Source organism: Bos indicus x Bos taurus, chromosome 2, assembly GCF_003369695.1.
Source record: "Bos indicus x Bos taurus breed Angus x Brahman F1 hybrid chromosome 2, Bos_hybrid_MaternalHap_v2.0, whole genome shotgun sequence".
Classification (NCBI taxonomy): domain Eukaryota; kingdom Metazoa; phylum Chordata; class Mammalia; order Artiodactyla; family Bovidae; genus Bos; species Bos indicus x Bos taurus.
Window position 1 is genome coordinate 8,703,152 of NC_040077.1, and position 27,344 is coordinate 8,730,495.

General features: G+C 35.8%; 1 protein-coding gene across 2 annotated transcripts in view; it reads left to right on the plus strand.

Moving 5' to 3' along the window:
• TFPI (tissue factor pathway inhibitor) overlaps positions 1-27,344 on the plus strand; it is a 97,491-nt gene that overhangs the window by 62,298 nt on the left and 7,849 nt on the right. For both annotated transcript variants that reach the window (XM_027555761.1, XM_027555769.1), the window contains exons 4-6: positions 12,037-12,081; positions 15,271-15,447; positions 16,519-16,614. In XM_027555761.1, coding sequence (XP_027411562.1) covers positions 12,037-12,081; positions 15,271-15,447; positions 16,519-16,614 — 318 coding nt within the window. The remainder of the gene's footprint in view (positions 1-12,036; positions 12,082-15,270; positions 15,448-16,518; positions 16,615-27,344) is intronic.

Below are 27,344 nucleotides of genomic sequence, written 5' to 3' on the forward strand. Positions count from 1 at the left end.
AATAGTTATATTACTATATAATGGTTATATTACTATTATAGTTATATTACTATATAATAGTTAATTACTACCATAGGAATATAACTATATGTCATATGCCCCCATCTCCTTATTATTTCTTCAAATGTCATTGAAATTATTGCTTGAATATCTGAGTAGTTTATATAATAAGCTAAAGTTAAGAATATAGCTGACATATAGAAAAAGAATTACTAAACTTTAAAGAAATTACCTAAGGAGAATATTCCATCTTCAGCTATGATGGAGTAACTGGAGATGAATTTCTCTCCTAATGTAAATAACTAAAAACTGGGAAAAAATGTATGAAGTAATTTTTTTACAGACAGTTATCAAAATGCAGTACATGATTGTGATCTCTGAGAGAAGGGAAACAAGTGAGGTGAGGCTTCCAGTCTCCCCAGTGTTCTCCATGAAGGTACTTCTGCAAAAAACCAAAATGGCTGTCTGAGGAGGACTTACAAATAGCTGTGAAAAGAAGGGAAGCGAAAGCAAAGGAAAAAAGGAAAGATATACTCACTTGAATGCAGAGTTCCAAAGGGAAATGGAAATATTTTACCGGAAGATGCAGTATCTATCATGTACCGCACACACCTTTGCAACTATTCAGGATGAAATCATTAGACATCAGTGTAGAAATGTGTAAGGGGACCCACGAGTTTTCCAAAGTCAGGAGGTCTCTGAGCATAACATTTTAAGAAGACTGATCCAGGGCCACCAAGGGTGAGTTTTATTTGGACTTAAGAAGGATGGATAAAGGGGGCTCTAGTTCTTTTAATTTCTAGAAGTGTAGATGAACTTTCCAAATAGGTGATATCCAGCTTTTTGGAGACAACCCTAAAAGCTATATTCTTACCAACAGAAAGCTGATCATTAGATTAAGAAATAAGCAGAATTATAAAACTGGCATTTGAAAACTACTCACTGATTTTGTGTTAGGCTTTTCATTCTCAAAATATTTTCTTCCTGAAGAACCAGTTCCATGGTGATCCTGTCTCAGAAATGTCCATACTTATTTCTCAATAGGCTTTAAAAAGCTGCACTTGTAAACGTGTGTTTATTATTAAAGCTTAATTTATTTTTTATATAAATAGTGTGTGCTTGTGTGTAGACAGAGAATCATGTGAATGTATCACATAAATGTTGGCTGTTGTTAATGTGAGAATTAAATGGCTGTATCACAGTTTAAAAAAAATAAAACTTTATCTCATTCAATAGAAAAAAAGAGATAAGAAAGCCTTCCTCAGAGATCAGTGCGAACAAACAGAGGAAAACAATAGAATGGGAAAGACTAGGGATCTCTTCAAGAAAATTAGAGATACCAAGGGAACATTACATGCAAAGAAGGGCTCAATAAAGGACAGAAATGTTATGGACCTAACAGAAGCAGAAGATATTAAGAAGAGGTGGCAAGAATACACAGAAGAACTGTACAAAAAAAGATCTTCATGACCCAGATAATCATGATGGTGTGATCACTGACCTAGAGCCAGACATCCTGGAATGTGAAGTCAAGTGGGCCTTAGAAAGCATCACTATGAACAAAGCTAGTGGAGGTGATGGAATTCCAGCTGAGCTACTTCAAATCCTAAAAGATGATGCTGTGAAAGTGCTGCACTCAATATGCCAGCAAATTTGGAAAACTCAGCAGTGGCCACAGGACTGGAAAAGGTCAGTTTTCATTCCAATCCCAAAGAAAGGCAATGCCAAAGAATGCTCAAACTACCGCACAACTGTACTCATCTCACACGCTAGTAAAGTAATGCTCAAAATTCTCCAAGACAGGCTTCAGCAATACATGAACTGTGAACTTCCTGATGTTCAAGGTGGATTTAGAAAAGGCAGAGGAACCAGAGATCAAATTGCAAACATACAATGGATCATAGAAAAAGCAAGAGAGTTCCAGAAAAACATCTATTTATGCTTTATGGATTATGCCAAAGCCTTTGATTGTGTGGATCACAATAAACTGTAGAAAATTCTGAAAGAGCTAGGAATACCAGACCACCTGACCTGCCTCTTGAGAAACCTGTATGCAGGTCAGGAAGCAACAAATAGAACTGGACATGGAACAACAGACTAGTTCCAAATAGGGAAAGGAGTACATCAAGGCTGTATATTGTCACCCTGCTTATTTAACTTCTATGCAGAGTACATCATGAGAAACACTGGGATAGAGGAAGCACAGGCTGGAATCAAGATTGCTGGGAGAAATATTAATAACCTCAAATATCCAGATGACACCACCCTTATGGCAGAAAGTGAAGAACTGAAGAGCCTCTTGATGAAAGTGAAAAAGGAGAGTGAAAAAGTTGGCTTAAAGCTCAACATTCAGAAAACGAAGATCATGGCATCCAGTCCCATCACTTCATGGGAAATAGATGGGGAAACAGTGGAAACAGTGTCAGACTTTATTTTTGGGGGCTCCAAAATCACTGCAGATGGTGATTACAGCCATGAAATTGAAAGACGCTTACTCCTTGAAGGAAAGTTATGACCAACCTAGATAGCATATTGAAAAGCAGAGACATTACTTTGTCAACAAAGGTCCATCTTGTCAAGGCTATGGTTTTTCCAGTGGTCATGTATGGATGTGAGAGCTGGACTATGAAAAAAGCTGAGTGCCAAAGAACTGATGCTTTTGAATTGTGGTGCTGGAGAAGACTCTTGAGAGTCCCTTGGACTGCAAGGAGATCCAACCAGTCCATCCTAAAGGAAATCAGTCCTGAATATTCATTGGAAGGACTGATATTGAAGCTGAAACTCCAATACTTTGGCCACCTGATGCAAAGAGCTGACTCATTTGAGAAGAGCCTGATGCTGGGAAAGATTGAGGGCAGGAGGAGAAGGGGACAGACAGAGGATGAGATGGTTAGATGGCATCACTGACTCAATGGACATAGGTTTGGGTGAACTCCAGAGGCCTGGTGTGCTGTGATTCCTGGAGTCACAAAGAGTTGGACACAACTGAGTGACTGAACTGAACTGATCTTCTGGACCATAGTTAAAAGAGGGAAGTACAAGCATAGCCCACTAATCTCCCTGGTGAAGGATGTGGAGATTGGAGACTGATGTGGTTAGGTTCTGAGGGGGACAGTATGTGAAACAGAATGGACATACAAAGTGAAAAAGCTAAAAATTCTCGATAAGGGTCCCATTGAGTTTGTTGCTGAATAATAAAGCTGCATGTATTTGATGAAATTCCAAGAACTGAGAATGTAATTAAAGGGATTTATAAGTGGAACACCTCCCAGAGCTCCCACAATTAAGAGAAATTTTGCATTTAATTTAGTACTGGAATGAAATTAGACCTAGAGTAAAAGCTACTTTACACTTGCCATAGTGAAGCTTAAACCAAGCCTTTAAAATTCATAATTAACTACTTGCCCAAAAAGCACGTCTTTAATTGCTGTGCTCTGCTGCTCATTTGTGTCCTACCCTTTGCGACCCTATAGACGGCAGTACACCAGGCTTCCCTGTGTTTCACTGGCTCCCGGAACTTGCTCAAACTCTTGTCCATCAAGTCAGTGATGCCATCCAACCATCTCATCCTCTGTGGTCCCCTTCTCCTCCTGACTTCAATTTTTCCCAGCATCAGCTTGTTTTCCAGTGAGTCAACTCTTCACATTGGGTGGCCAAAGTATTGGAGTTTCAGCTTCAGCGTCAGTCCTTCCAATGAATATTCGGGGCTGATTTCCTTTAGGATGGACTGATTTGATATCCTTGCAGTCCTAGAGACTATCAAGAGTCTGCTGCTGTTGCTGTGGCATCACAAATAAAAAGTATCAATTCTTCAGCACTCAGCCTTCTTTGTGGTCAAATTCTCACATCCGTATATGACTAATTAAAAAACCATATGATTTTTTGACAATAAGAACCTTTGTTGGCAAAGTAATGTCTCTGCTTTTTAATATTCTGTCTGGGTTTGTCATAGCTTTTCTTCCAAGCAGCAAGCATCTTTTAATTCCATGGCAACAGTCATCTTCTACAGTGATTTTGGAGCCCAAGAAAACGAAATCTGCCACTGTTTCCATTGTTTCCCCATCTATTTGCCATGATCTTAGTTTTTTGAATGTTGAGTCAGGTTTTTTCACTCCTCTTTCACCTTCATCATGAGGCTCTTTTAGTTCCTCTTTGCTTTCTACCATGAGGGTGGTGTCATCTGCATATCTGAGGTTATTGATATTTCTTCTAGCAATCTTGATCCCAGCTTGTGCTTCATCCAGCCCAGCATTCCATATGATGCACTCTGCATCTACGTTAAATAAGCAGGATGACCATATACAGCATTGACGTACTTCTTTCCCAATTTGCAACCAGCCCGTTATTCGTGCCTGGTTCTAACTGTTGCTTCTTAATCTGCATACAGGTTTCTCAGGAGGCAGTTAAGGCGGTCTGGTATTCTCATCTTTTTAAGAATTTTCCATTCAGTTGTGATCCACACAAAGTGTTTAGCACAGTCAGTGAAGCAGAAGTAGATGTTTTTCTGGAATTTCCTTGCTTTTTTCTACAAACCAACTAATGTTGGCAATTTGACCTTTGGTTCCTCTGCCTTTTCTAAATTCAGCTTTATATCTGGAAGTTCTTGGTTCAGTAGTATGGAAGCCTGGCTTGAAGGTTTTTGAGCATAACCTTGCTAGCATATGATGTGAGTGCAATCGGGCAGTAGTTTGAATATTGTTTGGCATGCTCTTCTTTGGTATTGAAGTGAAAACTGACCTTATCCAGTCCTGTGGCCATTGCTGAGTTTTCCAAATTTGCTGAGATATTGAGTGCATCACTTTAACAGCATCATCTTTGGGGATTTGAAATAGCTCAGCTTGAATTCCATCACCTCTACTAACAGTGTTTGTAGCAATGCTTCCTAAGGCCCACTTGACTTCACACTCCAGAACGTCTGGCTCTAGATGAATGACCACACCATTGTGGCTATCCAGGTTATTAAGACCTTTTTTGTATAGCTCTTCTGTGTATTCTTTCCACCTCTTCTTAATTTCTTCTGCTCTGGTAGGTCCATACCATTTCTGTCCTTTATTGTGCCCATCTTTACTTGAAATATTCCCTTGGTGTCTAATTTTATTGAAGAGATCTCTTGTCTTTCCCATTCTGTTGTTTCCTCCAATTTCTCTGCATTGTTCACTTAAGAAGGCTTTCTTATCTCTCCTTGCTATACTCTGGAACTCTGCATTTAGATGGGTATATCTTTCCTTTTCTCCTTTGCCTTTCTCTTCTCTCCTTTTCTCAGCTATTTTTAAGCCCTCCTCAGAAAACCATTTTGCCTTCTTGCGTTTCTGTTTTCTTGGGGATGCTTTTGATCACCACCTCCTGTACAATGTTATGAACCTCCATCTATAGTTCTTCAGGCACTCTGTCTATCAGATATAATCCCTTGAATCTATTCATCACTTCCACTGTATAATCATAAGGGATTTGATTTAGGTCATACCTGAATGGCCTAGTGGTTTTCCCTACTTCCTTCAATTTGAACCTGAATTTTGCAGTAAGGAGCTGATGATCTGAGCCACAGTCAGCTCCAGGTCTTGTTGTTACTGATTGTATAGAGCTTCTCCATCTTCGGCTGCAAGGAATATAAACAATCTACTTTCAATATTGACCTTTTGATGTGTCTACGTGCAGAGTAGCCTCTTGTGTTGTTGGAGGAGGGTGTTTGCTGTGACTGACAGTAAAACATTCTTTGATGGAAGAAAATAAAATCCAGCAGCCAACAGCATAATATTCAAAAATATCTATATTCCCCCCTTCCCAGAATACTAAGCATTCAAAGATGAAGCAAATTTGATCCATAATTAGGAAAAAAGTACTCAATTCTAACAGACAAAGATGACGTTACTCAACAAGAAATTTAAAATAGCTCTTATAAATATGGTAAAGGAGTTAAAGAAAACAGGAACATAACAAGGAGAAAAGTAGAATATATAAAAGTGAAGTAAATGCACTTTTTTGGTTTGGGAGTGAAAACTGACCATTTTCAGTCCTGTGGCCACTGCTGAGTTTTCCAAATCTGCTAACATATTGAGTGTATCGCTTTGACAGCATTATCTTTTAGGATATGAAATAGCTCAGCTTGAATTCCATCACCTCTACTAACATTGTTTGTATTAATGCTTCCTAAGGCCCACTTGACTTCACACTCCAGGATGTCTGAAAAATACAATGTATAAATAAGAAATCCAAGTCATAGTTCTCAGTCCAGTTGTCACTCAGTCATGTCCAACTCCTTGAAACCCCATGGACCAAAGCACGCCAGGCTTCCCTGTCCATCACCAACTTCCAGAGTTTACTCAAACTCATGCCCATTGAGTCAGTGATGCCATCCAACCATCTCATCCTGTCATCCCTTCTCCTCCCGACTTCAATCTTTCAAAGCATCAGGGTCTTTTCAAATGAGTCAGTTCTTCGCAGCAGGTGGCCAAAGTATTGGAGTTTCAGCTTCAGCATCAGTCCTTCCATTGAGCACCCAGGACTGATCTCCTTTAGGATGGACTGGTTGGATCTCTTTGCAGTCCAAGGGACCCTCAAGAGTCTTCTCCAACACCACAGTTCAAAAGCATCAGTTCTTTTGCACTCAGCTTTCTTTATAATCCAACTCTCACAGCCATACATGACTACTGGAAAAACCATAGCTTTGACTATATGGACCTTTGCTGGCAAAGTAATGTCTCTGCTTTTTAATATACTGTCTAGGTTTCAATGGTCTCCTAAATAAAACAAAATTTCAGCTTCAAAAACTTGAAATATAAGACATAAATCATATTTCTTCTTCAACTTCTATCAATTGTTTCTCTGAAAATTGTCAGGTTCTATGGTTGAATTTCTGCAGTTGAGGTTCTACAGTTGAATTTCTTATAAAATAAGAATTTCACCAGATATACTTAAAGCACATTAGATATTACAGAAGAAAAGATCAGTAAACTTGAGGACAGAACAATAGTAACTTCAAGATGAAGCACACCAAGTGTGAAACCAGCAAGCAACAAACAATATTGCCCAGTAACCCATGAAGCAGAGTCAAGGAGCCCATCAAAGTGTATAATTGGAGTTCTGGCAGTTGGGACAGAAAATATGCAAACAAGAAATTGGCAAAGAATTATCCACATTTTTATGATATCCACATTTCATTTGATGAAAACTTTAACTTTCAGAACTAAGAGCCTTGACAAAATCAATAAAAGAATGAATACAAAGAAAAATAAAGCCATGTCAATGAATCACATTGCTGAAAATTGTGGCTAAAAAGTAAATCATAAAAAAATAAAAATTGTACAATGCTGCAACAAAGACCAAGAGAACACCAATTTCTCATGAAGAAAAAATTCACAAGAGAATAAAATGGAACATCTTTTTTAAAGAGCTAAAGGAAAAAGTAAATTGCCAACTGGTAATTTAGATCTACTAAAAATACTCTTATGATGGAGATAAATAATTTTTTCAGATTATCAATATTTGAGAAAATTCATTGCTAGCAGACTTGCACTATGAGTAATTTTAGAGAACAAAAACAGGAGGGTGAACACAGGAGATTATTGTTGTATGGTTCTGATACTACAGGTGAAAGTAGTATAAATTATTTGAAGTCAAATTGCCAAGAATTAAAGATGCATATTAAAAGTCCCAGAACAGTCACTAAAAATAAAACAAAGAGATATAGAAAACTGACCAGCAGTTAAGGTAAAATTGTTATTAAAATATTCAACCCATTCTAAAAAATACCCAGAAAAACAGGAACTGAATACAGATGTAAAGTAGAAAACAAAGACCTAAGCGTTTTTATGCAAGCATAATGATAACTACATTAAATTTAACAGTATTATCACTCCAAGAAAAGGCTTATAGTAGACAATGTAAAAAAACTAATCATGAACTAACTACATGTTGTCTACAGGAAAGACATTTTATTTTTTTTAATTAAATTTATTTATTTTAATTAGAGGCTAATTACTTTACAATATTGTATTGGTTTTGACATACATCAACATGACTCCACCAGGGGTGTACATGTGTTCCCAATCCTGAACCCCCCTCCCACCTCCCTCCCCATAAAAATATGGACACAGAGGTTAAAAGTTAAAAGATGAAAAAAGATACACCTTGCAAACACAGATCATAAGAATGATTAGTAGAAGTAAACTATAGGACTAGGAATACTGGCAGGAGAAAGGGAAGATATTTTATAGGAATGAGGGTCAATTAATCAAAAAGTCATAACACTCACTGTCTATGTGTATGCTTCAACCTGAAAACTTTCAAAGAAAAAATTGATAGAAGTTAAAGGAGAAATATGATTTATATCTTATATTTATATATGATATATGATTTATATCTTTGAAGCTGAAATTTTGTTTTATTTGGGAGACCATTGAAAATTATGACTTGTAAATTGCCATGCCTGAGAATAAATTCAAGCCAAATATTTCAGAGAATAGGAATTATAAATGTGTTCAGTTTGATATGTATCCTCAGCTGTCCTTTTGCAGATAAAGGTGGTTTATCAGTTGTTTCCAAATATGTATAGTTTTGTGTGGTGCATTTACCAGTGTAATAATAGAGACATAGTAACAAAGTTAATAAGGTAGAAAAAGTTGAAACATAGTTTGCAAATGGTTTCAAAATGGCTTTTGAAATGTTTGTCTTTTGGTTTAGTTGCTTTTTGCCCCATAGCCTGAACAAAACAGTCTCCCCTAGGGACTCAGTGGTAAGAATCCACCTGCCAATACAGAAGACATGGATTCAATCCCTGGGTCAGGAAGATCTCCTAGAGAAGGAAATGGCACCCCACTCCAGGATTCTTATCTGGGAAATCCCATGGACAGAGGAGCCTGGTGGGCTACAGTACAAAATAGTCAGATAAGACTTAGTGACTAAACAACAACAACTAAAATGACATTGAATTTGATTATTAGTTTTTTAAAAAATAAGTGTATTAAGTGTGGAAATTAAAAGAAATAGATGAAATAGATCAAAGTCCCATTTAACTTTTTAGCCAGTCCACCTCTGCAGCAGGGTTGACTGTTTACAATTAAATCATAGACTATAAATTCCTAAAACATCTTTAAAGGCTCTAGTAAGTCTGCTGTTTATACTTATACCAGGGGGGTTTCCCTGGTAGCTCAGCTGGTAAAGAATCTGCCTGCAATGCAGGAGACCTGGATTCAGTCCCTGGGTTGGGAAGATCCACTGGAGGAAGGCATGGCAACCTTAATATTCTTGCTTGGAGAATCCCCATGGAGAGAGGAGCCTGGTGGGCTAGAATCCATGGGGTCGCAAAGAGTCAGAAACGACTTAGCGACTAAGCACAGGTATGCTGTTTATATTAATTACTATTTTATTGGCTAGGCTAACTATGACTTGTGGTTTTTCTTGGGGATTTACATGGGAATTTTCTCCACAGGGAATTAAAGAGTATGTAAATACATTTTCCATTCTCTTAATTTTTAATTTTGTTATTTTATGTTTTATTTCTTTGGAATAGTGAAGACCTACCAAGTAACAAGAATATTCTGTCCATAGAGTCTTTTCCTGTCTAGTTAGAAAATTTCTAGGCTGACTTCAACAAATAAGAAACATTAAAAGTTAGTGTTCAGATTTTACCCTTCCCATTCCCAACAGAAAAGAAAAAGATGAAGACAGAATAGGGCAAAAAATATTTTTTTTTACAGTTGTTAAAATGTATACAATAATTATAGCAGGCTTCCCTTGATAGCTCAGTTGGTAAAGAATCTGGCTGCAATGCAAGACACCCCAGTTCGATTCCTGGGTCTGGAAGATCCACTGGAGAAGTGATGGTCTACCCACTCCAGTATTTATGGGCTTCCCTTGTGGCTCGGCTGGTAAAGAATCAGATAATTGTGAATTAATGTTAATATTCCTAATGAAAAGTTAAAATGTAAATTCATATATATTGGAATTCAAGGAATTACTAAAATAATTAGTAAAACATACTGCTATTACTTCTTACACCATCATTAATAAATGTTATGTTCTGTATACATCTAGGAAAATATCTTTGATAATTAGCTGTAAACCTTATCTATGTTTTCAGGCTACAAGTGGCATAAAAATAAATTGTATGTTCATGGCTGTTCTCAGAATTCTTGAGGATAATTTAAATATACCTATAATACGAATGTGCTAAAACACATTATTTGAATCAGTTACACATATACCAGATGAATTACTCTGACTTAGGATGAAACCAGCGATAACAAGTTCTCTTTTAATATTGTATGAACATTGAGTTCAAGCATCTCTATGACTCTTGTAGCACTCTATATTCTTTCCCTCCTTTCATAAATTAAAAATATGACACAATAGTTGCACATTATATTTTAATGTAAGCTTATTGTGACAATCCACTATCTAAAAACATTAACTAGAGGTTGGTTATTTACAATAAAAAAATTAGATTTTAACATTTAAAATACAATTAGAATTTCACACACACACACACCTTTTTAAAAAAGAGTATTGAATAAAACATAGTAAAGCTCAGAAAAGAGATGAGCCACATCACCTTATCACTCATAGACATTTTACTCTCCAGAGAATAACCTGACTGATCACTGGCTGAAAGGGGTATTTAACCAACTCATACTCATATTCTCTGTCTCTGACCTCTTTTTCCCCCCGACCTTTTATGTCTCTGCTGGTGCTAAGTCACGTCAGTCGTGTCTGACTCCTAGCGACCCCATGGACTGCAGCCCACCAGGCTCCTCCATCCATCTGGCCATCCAAATAGTGATAAACTGCCTTATCCAAAGCTTTTCTGTATAAAACAAATGATTATACAAAAAAACAGTTTCCTAATGTTTATATGAACAAATTAAAACTATATATATCAATTTGAATTTCATTAGCTATCATTTAAACTAGAATTTGGATTCCATACTTGAAATGCAGTGGGTTAAAGACAAATAGCATATTGAAAAGCAGAGACATTACTTTGCCAACAAAGGTCCGTCTAGTCAAGGCTATGATTTTTCCTGTGGTCGTGTATGGATGTGAGAGTTGGACTGTGAAGAAAGCTGAGCGCCGAAAAATTGATGCTTTTGAACTGTGGTGTTGGAGAAGACTCTTGAGAGTCCCTTGGACTGCAAGGAGATCCAATCGGTCCATTCTAAAGGAGATCAGCCCTGGGTGTTCTTTGGAAGGAACGATGCTAAAGCTGAAACTCCAGTACTTTGGCCACCTCATGCGAAGAGTTGACTCATTGGAAAAGACTCTGATGCTGGGAGGGATTGGGGGCGGGAGGAGAAGGGGACGACAGAGGATGAGATGGCTGGATGGCATCACTGACTCGGTGGACGTGAGTCTGGGTGAACTCCGGGAGTTGGTGATGGACAGGGAGGCCTGATGTGCTGTGATTCATGGGGTCACAAAGAATCGGACACGACTGAGCGACTGAACTGAACTGAAAGACAAATAGCAGTGGAGCAATTCCAATTATTCTGTGAGATTAAAACAAAAATGACATCACAGGTATCTTTTGCTTCATTCCTCCTCTGTATTTGGAAATAATAATGAAACTTGTAATTGGATTAAGATAACTGTCAGGAGAAGGAATCAGGAAAGGAGGTAATTCTGGTTCCATTCACCTCTACTCCCATTCCTCTGTAGAAATGAACTGTTTTTACAGGCCAAGTAGGCTGTTTGAATTACTTTCATATTTCACATTATTTTAATAAAGATATATTTTAACCACAGATATTTTGAATAGCAAACTTAATTCACCATGAATTATTATTTTTGTAAATGGGTTAGAATGTTTTAAAATAGTTTTTAAGACATTATTATATTAAAACATAGATGACTTCATGATTATACTGTAATAATTTAACTAATTTAATATCTAGAGAAAATAAAAGGAAATTTATTCATTGACATTCTGTATAAGAATAATTTTCATAGTAATAAATACATCATCCTAGTTGATAAATGGAAAGTCATAACTTTATATAATAAATTGTGATAATTGATACACATATATTGTTTTTCTTGCAGATTATCCAAAGAACACGCGAAAGATGAAAACAACACTGCAAAAAGGTGAATGTTCATTTGTGTGCTCGTTAGTAGCATTTATATAAGGTACTTGGAAATTCAATTCTCAGCTTTCTCTGATAAGAGATTCATCATAAATCCACGTGATTTTTGAAATGGAGTTTTTGTTCAGTGGATATAATAAAAAAAGTAGAAACAATATGCATGATAGTTCATAAGGGAAGACTTAAGCTCTGTGTTTACTCATTCTCATGTGGTGTGCTGTCTGGTATGAGATCAGTAACAATCCGGAGCCACGCATCTGCTATTCTAACATCTCCCAAATAGTGGTTTAGATGTTGCTGTTCCTTCTTTAGTTCTCAGATGTCTCATCCTTTGATAACCTCAGCGCTGTGTGGCTCTAGCAAGTTTCTTTCAGTATTCTCCTGAGTGGATATGCCTTTGAGTTGTCAAAATCTACATGCAAAAAATATGTGGAGATATTTAACAATAAATAATTGCTTCTGTCAACATTATTTAGTGTTTACATATTTTTAATTTGGGGATTTAAGTAATTTTACTTACAGTTTTTAACTAAAAATAATTAAGTTTTGGTGAATATGTTGTAACAAGAAAGACATGCTTCTTTTTAATAAAGGTCTAGAAAATGACTTTGCTCAATTACCATTCACAGCATTTACATAGGAATGAGAAAATATTGAACAAAAAGATGAAATTATTTAACTCATGACATGAAAATGAAAGAAAGTGAGCCACCAGGGAAGCCCTAAGACATGAAAGAGATACACAATTCAAAGTGAATTTTAGTTTTACTGACTTTGACTTAATTATGTGAGAAAGAGCTGAAGAATTATACAACTCATTAATAAGCTTAAAATAGTTTATGGTCCAGAATTACAATCAAAATTTATAAAATAAATTCAGCAGCAAAGTTTGTATAACCAACATAAGTAAATGTATTTATTTACAAGGTAAAATAACTTTCTATAAATATTGAATTAATTTTTGCAAAAGTGTTCACTACCTCAATTAAATGAAATTCTTCCTATCTGTAATATCATATTTATAACTAGGCTTTTTTGTCGATCAAGTAAGAGATGATATCTTTGATATTTAAATGTTAGGATTTTTTTTTTTCAAAAATGTAGAATTAGGAAAAAATTATATGCAGGGAAAAGTTACTAGAAAATTATGCTACTTAATTTATATTTAATGATTCAGAATTGATTCTATTTTGATCCTACATATGAAAGAGAATAAAGCTATCAATTCTATTCACATTTAAAAATGGTCAGATGCTGAAATTAATCAATAATGAAGACCTTTAAACATACTGATTTGAAGTTAACTTTGTTATATACCTCGTAGCATCACCATCAGAACAGTTACAGAGGCAATGGAGATTCTCTACAACCCACCTTGTTTGCTTCAGATAGTTACCAAGTTTGCAGCTTGGAACAAAAGTTAGGAGTGAGAATCATGTGGCTTATGGAAGTTGGTATATAGCTTAAAGCTTGCATTCTAGGTTTTAACTGAGCATCAATTTAGAGCAACAACTGTATATACAGATTCAATACAAATATTAAAACTTTATTTATCTGAGGAATACTGGAATGAATTTCTTAATTTTTAATCATAAATATTTTAAGCTGTAGGCCTAAGCAGAATAATTTTACAAGTATGCAATATCAATTAATAAAATAAAATCTGTCCTACAATGGGGTCTCATATAAATGATAGCAACTTCCAGTTGTATAATTCCTTAATTACATTTCAGGATAATTTATTACCATTTTCTCATCTTTATAGTCAATATTTTTTTACCTACTCCCTTTTGTTAAGCATAGAATTCTTATATTGTTTGTTAATATGATTTAAAGTTTTATAAGAAGTACATACTAAGACCTAAACAAATCAACTTAGTGATCAAATGTATTTTTCTTTCTCTTATTGTATATTAAAAAAATTTAAGGAATAGGATTTTTCCTTTTTTCATATATCATACTTAACCACAAATTGTTACCATGGAAATAATAGTAACAGTCAACTTAAGAAACAAGAGGAAGTAAACAGGGAACTAAATAATTTTCAAATTGGTACTTTGAGAAGTCATAGTAATAGATACTTTACTCTATATTAAAATATTATATTTTACTTAATAAAATAATTTTTTCATGCAGATTGATTTTTCTACTGTTTCAGAAATCATTAACATTATTAAATACATGTTCTTTTTAAAATAAACACTCATGAATATTGTTTCCTTGAGATGGATACAACATGCTTTAAGATGTGAAAAGATTGTGCGGTTCATTTTTGCCTTTATGGGCAGCAGCACAGAGGGCAGAAAATGGGGAAGCTGGAGCTTTCCCCTGAAAATTCAAGCACAATATATCTTGCAATCATAATTTTGAAAATAATTTGAAGCTCTTCTTTCTGAGTATGCATGTAAACAAGGCTTGTAAGGTAAACCACAGTGGCATAACTTTTATGACAGCTGTGTTTAGCCTGGATTGGAGCACTATCAAAGATTGGGTATTAGGCTTTTTCAAAAGCCTCTCCAATCCCTGAACATGTATTTCCTTTCTGCCTCTGCACTATTGGAGTCATTCCAATGCCTGGAAGAAAAATAAGAGACACAGTGGTGGAGGATGTCATACCTAATACAGATATTGATTTCAGCATAAGAATTTAGGAGCTTCTAAGTATAGCCATGAAAGCCTCCACCCCGCCTCAAAACTTCTCTGTTTATAAAAATTGAAGCCATTCATAATGAAGCAGCACAGTATACTTTAAAATTAGATTACACATCTGAAAATTATGAAATTTGTGGATCTTTCCTAAATGTAGATGCACATAAGGTTAACAAAAATAAATAAACCAAATTTTTGCCATAATACTTTACACTTCCAAACCAAGGGTAATCAAACCCCAATATCTTTTATTCTCTCAATATATGAAAAAGTATATAGTTAATGTGCTAACTATGAGAAATTTAGAACTCCAATAGAAATTCCAATAGACTCAATGTATGATCGTTGTACATACATAGTTCTAAATGTCAAAGTGGATAAAATACAGTTACGGATAATGTTATATTTTACCTTTTATCTTTATCTTTTCATATGTACTCCTTAAATAACTTCAACTTAACCAGTTGTTTATATTTTTAATTAACATAATTAAATTACTCAAAAAAAGAATACTACTTTCTTATGTTTTAATAATTTCTAGAAAAGCCAGATTACTGCTTTTTGGAAGAAGATACTGGAATCTGTCGTGGTTATATCATTAGGTATTTTTATAACAATCAATCAAAGCAGTGTGAACGTTTCACATATGGTGGGTGTCTCGGGAATCTCAACAACTTTGAATCACTAGAAGAATGCAAGAACACCTGTGAAGACACATGTATGTTTATTTCTCATCTCCTTTTACTTCATTTTATAGGCATTCTTTTTAAAATAAGACATCTTAAAGGATGTTCAGGTTTACCCAGATTTTGCTGCAGCCATGCAAGTGAAGATCCCTTGTATTCACTCTAAATCTGATATAAATTAGTCACTATCTTAATTTTTTTTTAAGAAATAGAGAATTAACAAATTTATGTGTGCTAAATTCTTTGTCATGTCCAATTCTTTGTGACCCTATGAACTGTAAACCCCAGGCTCCTCCGTCCGTGGGGAGTGGGTTGCCATGCCCTCCTCCAGAGGATCTTCCCAACCAGGGGTCAAACCCGTGTCTCTTATGTCTACTACATTGGCAGGTGGGTTCTTTACCAGTAGCGCCACCTGGGAAGCCCCAAGAAATTTATAGTGGAAATTATTTTCATCGAAAAAAAAATTTGTAGGTTAGATTATTTAATTTTCCTTTCTGAGAATACTGTAGTAAAATTTAGGCACAAGAGTAGGACTGCTATAATCCCTTAGGTTTATAACAATTTGAGGGAAAATGGTTCTTTGGAAACTACCACTGAAGATCAGTTTTATCTAGCTATAAAATTAATTAAAGGAGTGACTTAAACATTAACTGTTACCCCCTTTTGTTTTGACAAAGAACATCAAAGATACTCATGGAAATGTTATAAGATATATGTATAGATAGGTTTAAAGATTCACCACTGTTCACCACTTCCCAGGTGGCTCTGGGTAAGAATCCAGTTGCCAGTGCAGGAGACGCAGGAGACTCAGGTTTGATCCCTGGGTCAGGAAGATCCCCTGAAAAAGGAAATGGCAACCCACTCCAGTATCTTTGCCTGGAAAAATCCCATGGGTAGAGGAGCCTGGCAGACTACAGTTCATAGGGTCTCAAAAGTCAGATGTGACTGAGCGAATGAGCATGCAGCACAATTTAACAAAGCAATGTAAATAAAATTTCTAGACATTTACTTTTCTAAACACAACTTCTGTGCTTTGTTTTATGTGTACAGTTATGAGCTTGTGACAATGTCCTCTATTTTAATTGGCTATATATGTTTTCCAGTGAATGATTTCCAGGTAGATGATCATAAAATCCAGGATAATGCTATGAATAATGCCTCCTTGACTCCCCAGCCTAGCAAGGAACCCAGCTCCTTTGGTAAGACTCTGTTTCAATTACTGCCAGAAAAATATTATCATGGTAACAATAGAAGAATGTGTATGAAAACTATGTTTTTTAGAAAATTATACCTCTTGTTCTTTAATTATAGATCTGATGAAATACTGAGTATTTCAGTATTTATTTCAGTATTTATACTGAATATTTCAGTATTTGTATCAGTCCTATTATTTCAGAAATAATAGTAGATGAAATACTGAGATTCAAAACTGCTTAAGATCTTTAGTCCCAGAAAAATGATAATTTTCCTAGTCTATTTTAAAGTATGCTTTGAAGTAAGTTTTTGATTACATATCACATGAAAACTTTTACATGATACTTAACTCTATGCTAAATTTATCTTGTAACATAATAGCTAGGGGTTATCAGCTTCAGTGCCTAATTGTAAATGTTTGCAATGGCAGCCTAGGATGGTCTTAAATTGAGCCTAGCGTTGGCCTAGGTCTCTGGTGTCAGTCACAGGAGAGATTAGGAATTTGGTGACTAACCATCCCTAAGGTTAAGTCACTCTGAGGGACTTTTCTTTTGGAAGTATGCAGAACTGTTTTTCTGGACTCTATCCTGTCAACATATTTGTAGAATTTAAAGAAACATACAGGAAATATGCCCGCAAAAATGCAGAACTGTGAAAATTCTGGGAAACATAACCAGACACAACAAATATCTAGACAGAAACCACCCAAAAAGTTGGAAGTTAATGGGACGAATGTAAGGTCCTTACTAAATTTAAAAAGTCACATGTGCTCTTTCAGAAACTGAAGATTTTGCTTAGAAGCAGTCCATATAAAATTGTTAAATGTAAAGTTTGCATTGTTCAAAGAGTTCTGTGACATTAAAATTGCAACTTTAAGGTGAAAAGAGACATACTGTCTCCACCCCAGTCATGCGTCAGAAACAGATGGGGTTCCGAATGTCTTTGAGCATCTTTCTTTACAAAAAACAAATAAGCAAGCAAAACTTCTGCCCAGCTGGATTTAAGAGACTGTAATACTGACTGATTTGTCTAGAATGAGGGATATAGACCTACATTGACCTGATTGTGTCTATGGACTTGTTTCAGCCCTGAAGGCAATGCATTAGAAGTCCCCACACTGTGACTTAGAAGGACTGGAAAGAGTAAGATGTGAGACCTAAGAGAGAACGTTATGTATGCTCTTGGTGCTTGAAACACTGTCCTGTGAAAGGAGAACTAAATTCTGTACGTGCCTCACTCAGCCCTCTCTATTTCAGTCTTCCCTATTCACATACCAGGACGTGGTTCTTTATCTCCCTCAACCCAGCCAAAGAATCAGGTTTATTGAATGAAATCTAAAGCACAGATCTCTTTCTATAAAAGTGTTTCTTTTTAATGTGAGGTCTTCAAAAATGGATGAGTGCTTCAGGGACTAACGTCCCCAAATTGTAGGCACTGACGCAGTGTTCCAGCAGCACTTGAGATGTCATAGGAAAGGAAAGGAAAGTGAAGTCGCTCAGTCGTATCCGACTCTTTGCGACCCAGTGGACTCTAGCCCACCAGGCTCCTCCATCCATGGGATTCTCCAGGCAAGAATACTGGAGTGGGTTGCCATTTCCTTCTCCAGGGGATCTTCCCGACCCAGGGATCGAACCCAGGTCTCCTGCATTGCAGGCAGACACTTTAACCTCTGAACCACCAGGGAAGCTCTTGAGATGTCATAAAAGGTATGCAAAATTTCAGAGGGAATTAGACCCTATGGTACATTCAAAATGCTTTCAGGTCCTTAGATTTTATAATTAGAGCAGTGAGTTCAATACCAAATGAAAAGAGTCTAATTTTTAAATACTACTTTGTAATAATGATAATCCTAAGTATCTTTGTACTTCTAATTTTTTATCTGTGAAGTTACTTAGAAGTACAAAGATACTTAGGATTATCATTATTACACATTGTTTCTTTGTGTCCTTCCAGCCCTGTGTCTTTCAGTGACATTTTATTTTATCCAATTAAATATCCCATGATGAAAAGCACACTAACTCTTATTGCTGTGAAAGATGTGAAAGTTAACAACAAATATATTATTGAATGTAAAGGTACGTGTGATAAATATATCTACATGTGAAATTAGTTTTTAATGTGTTTCAATTATTTTTGTTTGGGTTACTTTACTAATTCAAATAGAGATCATTAGTTATTTACCATTAAAGTGAATAGAGTAGGTTAGGAGATGGTTTTGCCTTGGAGTAAATACTTGATTTTTAGCAGGCATACTAGAAAAACAAAAAGGGGAAAATACAGAAAAATGAGAAAATAATGTTTTAAATACTGTCTACTAAATGCCCTCCCTAAGTTTTTATGTAGATGCACATTAAAAAGTATATTAAACAAATTAATAGTTTTAAAAGCATATCATTAACTAAGGAAGCAGTAACATTCACACCATAAATTTAAAGCGAAACAATGTTAAAAGAGATTTTTTTAATTTCAAATAATAGACATTTAATTTCAAATAATAGACATTTGAGGGATAGTTCTTTCATAGTAACTGCATTTAAAATTAGGGCACATGGTCTCCCTTTTTGTTTAGAGAACTATTTTATTTTTGGGGGTTTGTATTTGCTTCAAAATCTAAATTCCTCTAGCTATTTTGACCCCTAACCCTCTTTTCCTGGGAGCATTCTCTTATTCTTTTGTTTTGTAGCATTCCTAATTTAAAACATGAAACAATGTTGCAATAACTTCTCTCTGGTGGCTTAAACATGTAAAGGATAACAATGAAGCTCTGCCTCTAATCTTCCTAAAACCTACATGATCCCATGTCTGCTCCGTCCAAGATGAGGCAGGTGGAGATGCAGCTGTTCCTTTCCATCATCTAAGACCTAGATGATCCCTCCTCCATCCCATCCAGCAGCAGACTGTAGGAAGGCAATTGTGCCCCCACCCTTTCAAAACCTAGATTATCCCTCCCTCGACCCTTCAAAAGGCTTTGTGGAGGTCTATAAAGACACTCTTGATATTCCAAATCAAAAAGTATTACATCCATCACTGCTTGCAATTACATTAATACATGTTACAATAATTTAAGAAACTACAGTTCAATGTTTACAGTAAAACCTTGCTCAAGGTTTTAGCAAATGTAAAAGGTTCTCTGTAGTGTTAGATTCTTTTGAAAAGATGTAAATCCTTTAAGATTTTGATTCAGCATACAGCAATAGAACATGCCCCACAGTACAGATAGAATAGCATTCATTTAAAATTTTTGTCATTGAAAACAATCCTTGGGTATTTGAATATTCCAAAAATACAGTGAGATTGTGTTATTGTTAAGTGAAATATTTGCAAATATAATTTTAATGTTTCTCTTTCTGATGATGATAGAAAAACACTTAGAAATATTGTTGAATGTTACTAGAAAATGATTTGGTAATTCTTAAAACTGCTATTCTCAACCACAATGTTGCAAATTAGCATGAGAATATGTTTTTTCCAGTGAACCTTCTTGACTTAAGATATTTGAATGCTTATTAAGCACAAGTGTTAGTCGCTCAGTTGTGTCCGACTCTTTGCGACCCCATGGACTGTAGCCCGCCAGGCACCTCTCCAGGCGAGAGTACTGGAGTGGGTTGCCATTTCTTTCTCCATATTAAGCACAACTGAGGTTTAATTTTCTCCTTTCATTTCTGTATTTCAATATTAATAGGCTCCTACATTGCAAGCAGAGTCTTTACTGTCTGAGCCACCAGGAAAGCCCAATAGGCTACACGGGTGACCTCAAAGATTGAAACATGCTCTTCCTTAAAGAGGATTTTATAAATGTTTTGTAAGCATGCCCCTGTGCACAAGTGAGAGAAAATTATTTGAGTTTGATTTATTGTTCTGAATTATGAGGATCTCCTTGTAGTTACAAGAAATGTATCCTCCATACATGCAGGAGAGAAATAATTCTAACACAATATCTCTAAATGTATGCAGTTCTGTGTATGATCTTCAGGATGAAAGACTGTCACAACTGCTTCTTGACTTTCTTGGTGTGATTGGCACTATAATAGAGTGGATAAGAGAAATGACTCTGCGTCTGAAGACTTGGGCTCAGATCCCATTTCTTCCACTTACCGCCTGTGCAACCTTAAAATAATTCTTAACCTCTCTGAACCTTACTTTTTCCTACTACAAAATGAGGATGGTAGTAATATAGTGCTTACCTCATAGGCTTTATTGTGAGGTGAAATCATTCAATATACATAGCTTGCTTAGGACAGTGGCTGATACCTCTTCAGTGCTACATAAATATGATTCATCATTTTTAACCCATATGATTCAGAGCAATACAAGCCTTAGTTCCCAGGCCTTAGTTTCTCACCTCTAAAACAACTCTTTGTAAGTTCCCATTTGCAGGAAAAGGTGATACTTCAGCCACTTATAAAATCTCTAATTATTCAGATAAAGTGCTTCAGCACATATACTATATATAAATGATAATCAACTTTTATTTTTTTAATTATGTTTTTAATTTATTTATTTTAATTGGAGGCTAATTACTTTACAATATTATATTGGTTTTGCCATACATCAGCATGAATCCACCACAGGTTTTAAAAGAGAATTCACAGTAGAGCTAAATTAATACTTATATGGAAACTTAAACAGTTCAAATGTGTTTCCTAGAAACAAATTAAAGAATACTGGTATGAAGTATTGTGGGGCCTTGGGACAAAAGAATTTTGAGTAATTTTTCTTTACATTTTATAATATTTCCAACTTTATAGATTTTCAGAGTTCTGCCGCCGTTTTCCCACTTATTAAAGACTGAGCATTTGGTAATCACTTTTGATCACTTCTCTCCAGCCATTAAATTTTATTACTTTCTCTGATGAAATGTCCATTCTCATCTTTTCCATTTTCAATCTTACCTGTTTTGTTCAGTCTATTGTTCCTTGATGTTTAGATTACCTCAACAATCATATGTCATCCAAACTGGGATGCTAATGAAAGTAGGATGCTAAAAATCATTTATTTATTTACAGTATATATTTACAGATAGAAAATTAAGATTGTGATTTTGGCAGATAAATAACAGTTTTATTTTAAAGTGTATTACAATTTTTCAAAAATCATATATATGTTGGAATATGATATACCAAAAAAATAAGTATGAACCAGTGCTAGCTCAGGCAAACCAGACGTTACAGACCATTCAGTTCAGTTCAGTTCAGTCGCTCAGTGGTTTCTGACTCTTTGTGACCCCATGAACCGCAGCACACCAGGCTTCCCTGTCCATCACCAACACGCGGAGCTTGCTCAAACTCATGCCCATTGAGTCGGTGATGACACCCAACCATCTCATCCTCCCTCTGTCGTCCCCTTTTCCTCCCACCTTCAGTTTTTTCCCCTTCCATAAGAAAGACTTCTTCCTCTCTCTCCCCCTTGGCTTTTTATTTTGATTCATTTAATAATTAAATTGATTTTTGTGTCAGCTCTGACTTACTGACTAGATGGCAAGTTTTTTTAAAGGAAGGAACAATGGATTTTGTATTTTGTAGACTCCCCTCCTCCAGTGTTTATCCCACTGTTAGGCACCAGAGAAATGACTTATATATTTTTATTTATTAATTTTGTAATCCACAGTTATAACAGAAAGAACAAATGATGGTTAGAAGAATGCTGATCACACTTGCTGATGTGTTTTTGAACATCGTTGGCATTCATGGTCCATGCTCATTCTAGGATTATATACCAAATTTTATGCATATGCTAATAATTGTGCTTTTGATATTTCTTTAATATTTATATGGCATGTGTACAGATGGCTTCCATTCTGTACCGTTAATAACATTTGAATAACATTTAATATTTATACAGAGAGAGTTAATATATTCCTCTCCATATATCTCTTTGGTAAATGTCTAAATAGCAAAGAAAAACTAATGTTTTCAAGTATTCATATTGGTTCTGAACTTTTAGCGTAGACCTGACTCATTCATGAAAAAAGTGAGTTATTCCACTTCTCATAACTGACATTCTTCTGTATATCAACTGCAAATAGCTGTCTTGGGACTACTCCAGTTACATGATATTTTGGAAAAAAAAAAAAAAAACAATCTTTGAATATATTTAAAAGACTATTGCCAACCCAGTCTGATACTTGTTGTCTGGCTGAGAAAAGGAACATCTCTATACCTGACCTAGTCCTGTGTTGCTTCCTGGCAGCCTCCAGTCAAGGGAGAGTGACTGGGTGGTATTCTGAAGGCCATTTGGGTACCTGGAACTCTGTCTTTCTCCTGACTGTATTCAATGTATGACATAGTGCCAGATTCCATATATATATGTATATATATACATATTATATATATATATATATATATATATACACACACACATCTGTGAAAAAATGGGTAGAAAAAAACACACAACACACAGATCTTTTAAATTTTTTTTGCTTCTCATTAGCCTTCTGGAAGAGGTATTACACTCACAAATTACCTACCTGACACCAAACACCATTACTGATATAGTCGATTTAATATTTGAAAGATAATTTTGTCACCTATTTGGCCTCTTGTTGAAAATTTGATTATATAAAGAAAAATATTACAACCACACTTTGGAAAGAAAATAATCCCCATCAAGTAAAGAGTTATGCACGTAGCTGTATACCACAGTTAATCACTAAGCACTGTCAACAACTCTTGAAAACCCCAATCAACAACTTATATCCATAGTCCCCCAAAATATCTTATTTTTCATATGGTGTTCTCAGATCAAAAGACACAGAAACTTCCCTCATAATCTAAACATGTCTATATGATGAATCTGGTGCCATTGAGCTGGCTTTACAAAAATAGATAAAAACTTGTGGTAAGTATCCATCAGATCTCCTGCTTCCTGGCAGGAGTGAGGTGAGAAATAAAAATGTAGCACTGCATCTCTGCCAAGATGGCGGCCATCCAAACACAGTCACCCTAGGTGACCACTGACTACGTTTTGCCAATCCTTTTCTTCCTGGCCCATCTCTGGTTTTAACAAGGATAAATTTTTTTTTTTTACCATAAGATTCTGTTTAAGATTCCTCCAGAGAAGTGTTACAGATGCCTTTAAAAGAGAAAATTCACAGACCTCCATTTTGTGAGTATTAATTTTATATGAACAAGTAAAATGGTAGGAATAAACTTCTTAGGCATGTGACCATTATACAACTCTCAGTCAAGCTTCAGTTCAGTTCAGTTGCTCAGTTGTGTCTGACTCTTTGTGACCCCATGGACTGCAGCTCACCAACTCCCATTGCTTACTTGTTGTCCATCACCAACTCCCATTGCTTACTCACACTCATGTCCATCATGTTGGTGATGTCATCCAACCGTCTCACACTCTGTTGTCCCATTCTTCCCCTGCCTTCAGTCTTTCCCAGCATCAGGGTCTTTTCAAGTGAGTCATTTCTTGGCATCAAGTGGCCAAAGTATTGGAGTTTCAGCTTCAGCATCAGTTCTTCCAATGAATATTCAGGGCTGATTTCCTTTAGGATTGAGTGGTTGGATCTCCTTGCAGTCCAAGGGACTCTCAAGAGTCTTCTCCAACACCACAGATCAAAAGCATCAATTTTTCAGCACTCAGCTTTCTTTATAGTCCAACTCTCACATCCATACATGACTACTGGAAAAACCATAGCTTTGACTAGAAAGACCTTTGTTGTCAAAGTAATGTCTCTGCTTTTTAATATACTGTCTAGGTTGACCATTGCTTTTCTTCCAAGGAGCAAGTGTCTTTTAATTACATGGCTGCAGTCACCATCTGCAGTGATTTTGGAGCCCAAAAAAGGTAAAGTCTGTCACTGTTTCCATTATTTCCCCATCTATCTGCCATGAAGTGATGGGACCAGATGCCTTGATCTTAGTTCTCTGAATGTTGAGCTTTAAGCCAACTTTTTCACTTTCCTCTTTCACTTTCATCAATAAGCTCTTTAGTTCTTCACTTTCTGCCATAAGGATGATGTCATCTGTGTATCTGAGGTTATCGATATTTCTCCTGGCAGTCTTGATTCCAGCTTGTGCTTCATCCAGCTCAGCATTTCTCATGATGTACTCTGCATATAAGTTAAATAAACAGGATGACAGTATACAGCCTTGATGTACTTCTTTCCTGATTTGGAACCATTTTATTGTTCCATGTCCAGATCTAACTGTCGCTTCTTGACCTGCATACAGATGTCTAAAGAGGCAGGTCAGGTGGTCTGATATTCCCATCTCTTTCAGAATTTTCCACAGTTCATTGTGATCTACACATTCAAAGGCGCTGGTATAGTCAATAAAGCAAGGGTAGATGTTTTTCTGGAACTCTCTTGCTTTTTTGATGATCCAGTGGATGTTGGCACTTTGGTCTCTGGTTCCTCTGCCTTTTCTAAAACCAGCTTGAACATCTGGAAGTTCATCCACATATAAATACAATACAAACTACAAATAAATTGATAATGATAATAAACAATAAAACACAAATTAATAATACTAATTGATTTATTTAATGGCACATGTTTTTTGCTAACAGGGAAAAGTCTCTATAACATGATTTTGGTATGGACTGCTATAGGATAGGTTAGGAATGAGATAGGAACAGGTTAGAAAAGCTTGTGCCATTCTATGTTGTGTGTAATTCTTTTACTGCCCTTTTTCTATTTGAATGCTGGATAATCTTTACAGGAATGAGCTTGAAAAGCATTGATATAACATGTGTAGTGTAGGCGAATCTCAAATTTATCTTTCCTATGGAGAAGGCAATGGCAACCCACTCCAGTACTCTTGCCTGGAAAATCCCATGGATGGAGGAGCCCGGTGGACTGCAGTCCATGGTGTCGCTAAGAGTCAGACAGGACTGAGAGACTTCACTTTCACTTTTCACTTTCATGCATTGGAGAAGGAAATGGCAACCCACTCCAGTGTTCCTGCCTGGAGAATCCCAGGGATGGCGGAGCCTGGTGGCCTGCCGTCTATGGGGTCGCACAGAGTTGGACATGACTGAAGCAACTTAGCAGCTTAGCAGCAGGGACTCAGAAGAATGAGCTTTCTAGTTTATCACTTATTAATTCTACTAAATAAATCTGACTGACTAGTGCAGATATGATCAGAGAGGGCATAAAATCCTAAAACTTTGGTCTATTTCTAGAATCTGCCCAGGTTGAACATCAGAACCCAATAATTCTTGCCCTTCAAATATTTGAGCTCTCTGTATGCTGTTTGACTCGGACTGTTACTTCCAAAACTTTTTAGCCTTCTTGTTCGATAAACCTGCTTTGTTAGGTATCTTTCTCCTGTTCAGACTTATTAAATTCCAATTCCACTCATATAACTGAGGGTAAGAAGCATCTAAGATACTCTGAATCTGAGCTTCAAAGAAGACAGACTTTGAGACTCAAATATAAAGGGGAACTTGTGACTACTTTCATTTTACCTGAAAATAATTAAAATATCTTTGCTTAATTATTTTTATTTTCTAGTTAGTTTTTAGAGTTTTTCTATGACATACCATAACCATTAAGCCCATTGGCTTTATGGGCAGAAAACTGTGGGTTTAAATTCCAATTCTGCTATTTGCAGACTCTGCCTCTGGCCTTGAAAAAAATTATACCACTCTCAGCCTCAAGTTCCTCATTTGTTATATGTGAAGAGTAATATCTCATAAAGTTTTTATGAAGATTATGATGATTAAACTCAGTATTTAGCACAAATAACTCAAAGGTATTAATATTTAAGTTTTTTATGTTAATGGTATCCATGATTATCCATAATGGTATTATGATTATCTGGATAATCAACAGAGGTTTATAGCAGGAAAAAAATAAAATAATCAGGGGTACCATTTGTATACATTATACTACATTTGTATTACATTTTATAATACAACTAAAGTATGTAACCTTGATTTGAAGTTTCTTCATTTAATATACTTAATACTATGATTACCTGAAATAACATAAACCATTTGTAAAATTCAAACATAATTATAAAACACCAATATATGTTTTATGTCTTTGGGTCTTATTTCTAATCAAAGGAATATCAAACCTGTGTTTCCAACTTAATCTTATGACTTGAGGTACGGATTTGTTATACTCTTAAATTTTGGTTCAGTTCAACATACTGAGTGTCTCCTATATGAGGATTTGTCACGCAGGCTGGGAGTCTAATAATTATAAACAGAAGGTGGTTTTGTCCTTTATCAGCATGCATGGGATATAGGGGCATATATAGATGTTTTCAGTGTCTACTATATGCTCAGACAGAGACCTGAACAAGTGTTAAGGGAGGACAAAGTCTTGATGTTGTACTTCCATTGAAGAATGTCAAAATTAAAATTTTCTGTCTTCTCAAAACTTGGGTTTTATCTTCTAACATCTTGGACTTGTTTGCCTAGATGCTAGCTAATCCACAGGCATAGCTCACAATTCCATCTTCGTTCAGAGAAATTTTCTGAAGTATGATGTTCAGTTGCTCAGCCATGTCAGAGTCTTTGTGACTCCATGGACTGTAGACTGGCCGCCTCCTCTGCCCATGGGATTTTCAGGCAAGAATACTGGAGTGGGTTTCCATTTCTTCCTCCGGGGGATCTTCCCGACCCAGGGGTTGAATCTGTGTCTGCTGAGTCTCCTGCATTAGCAGGCAGATTCTTTTAACACTATGCCACCTGGGAAGCCATTTTCTAAAGTAAAGCCACATTGAAATAAAGCCATGATTACAAAATTATAGATTTGGAAGCTATTGACTATATT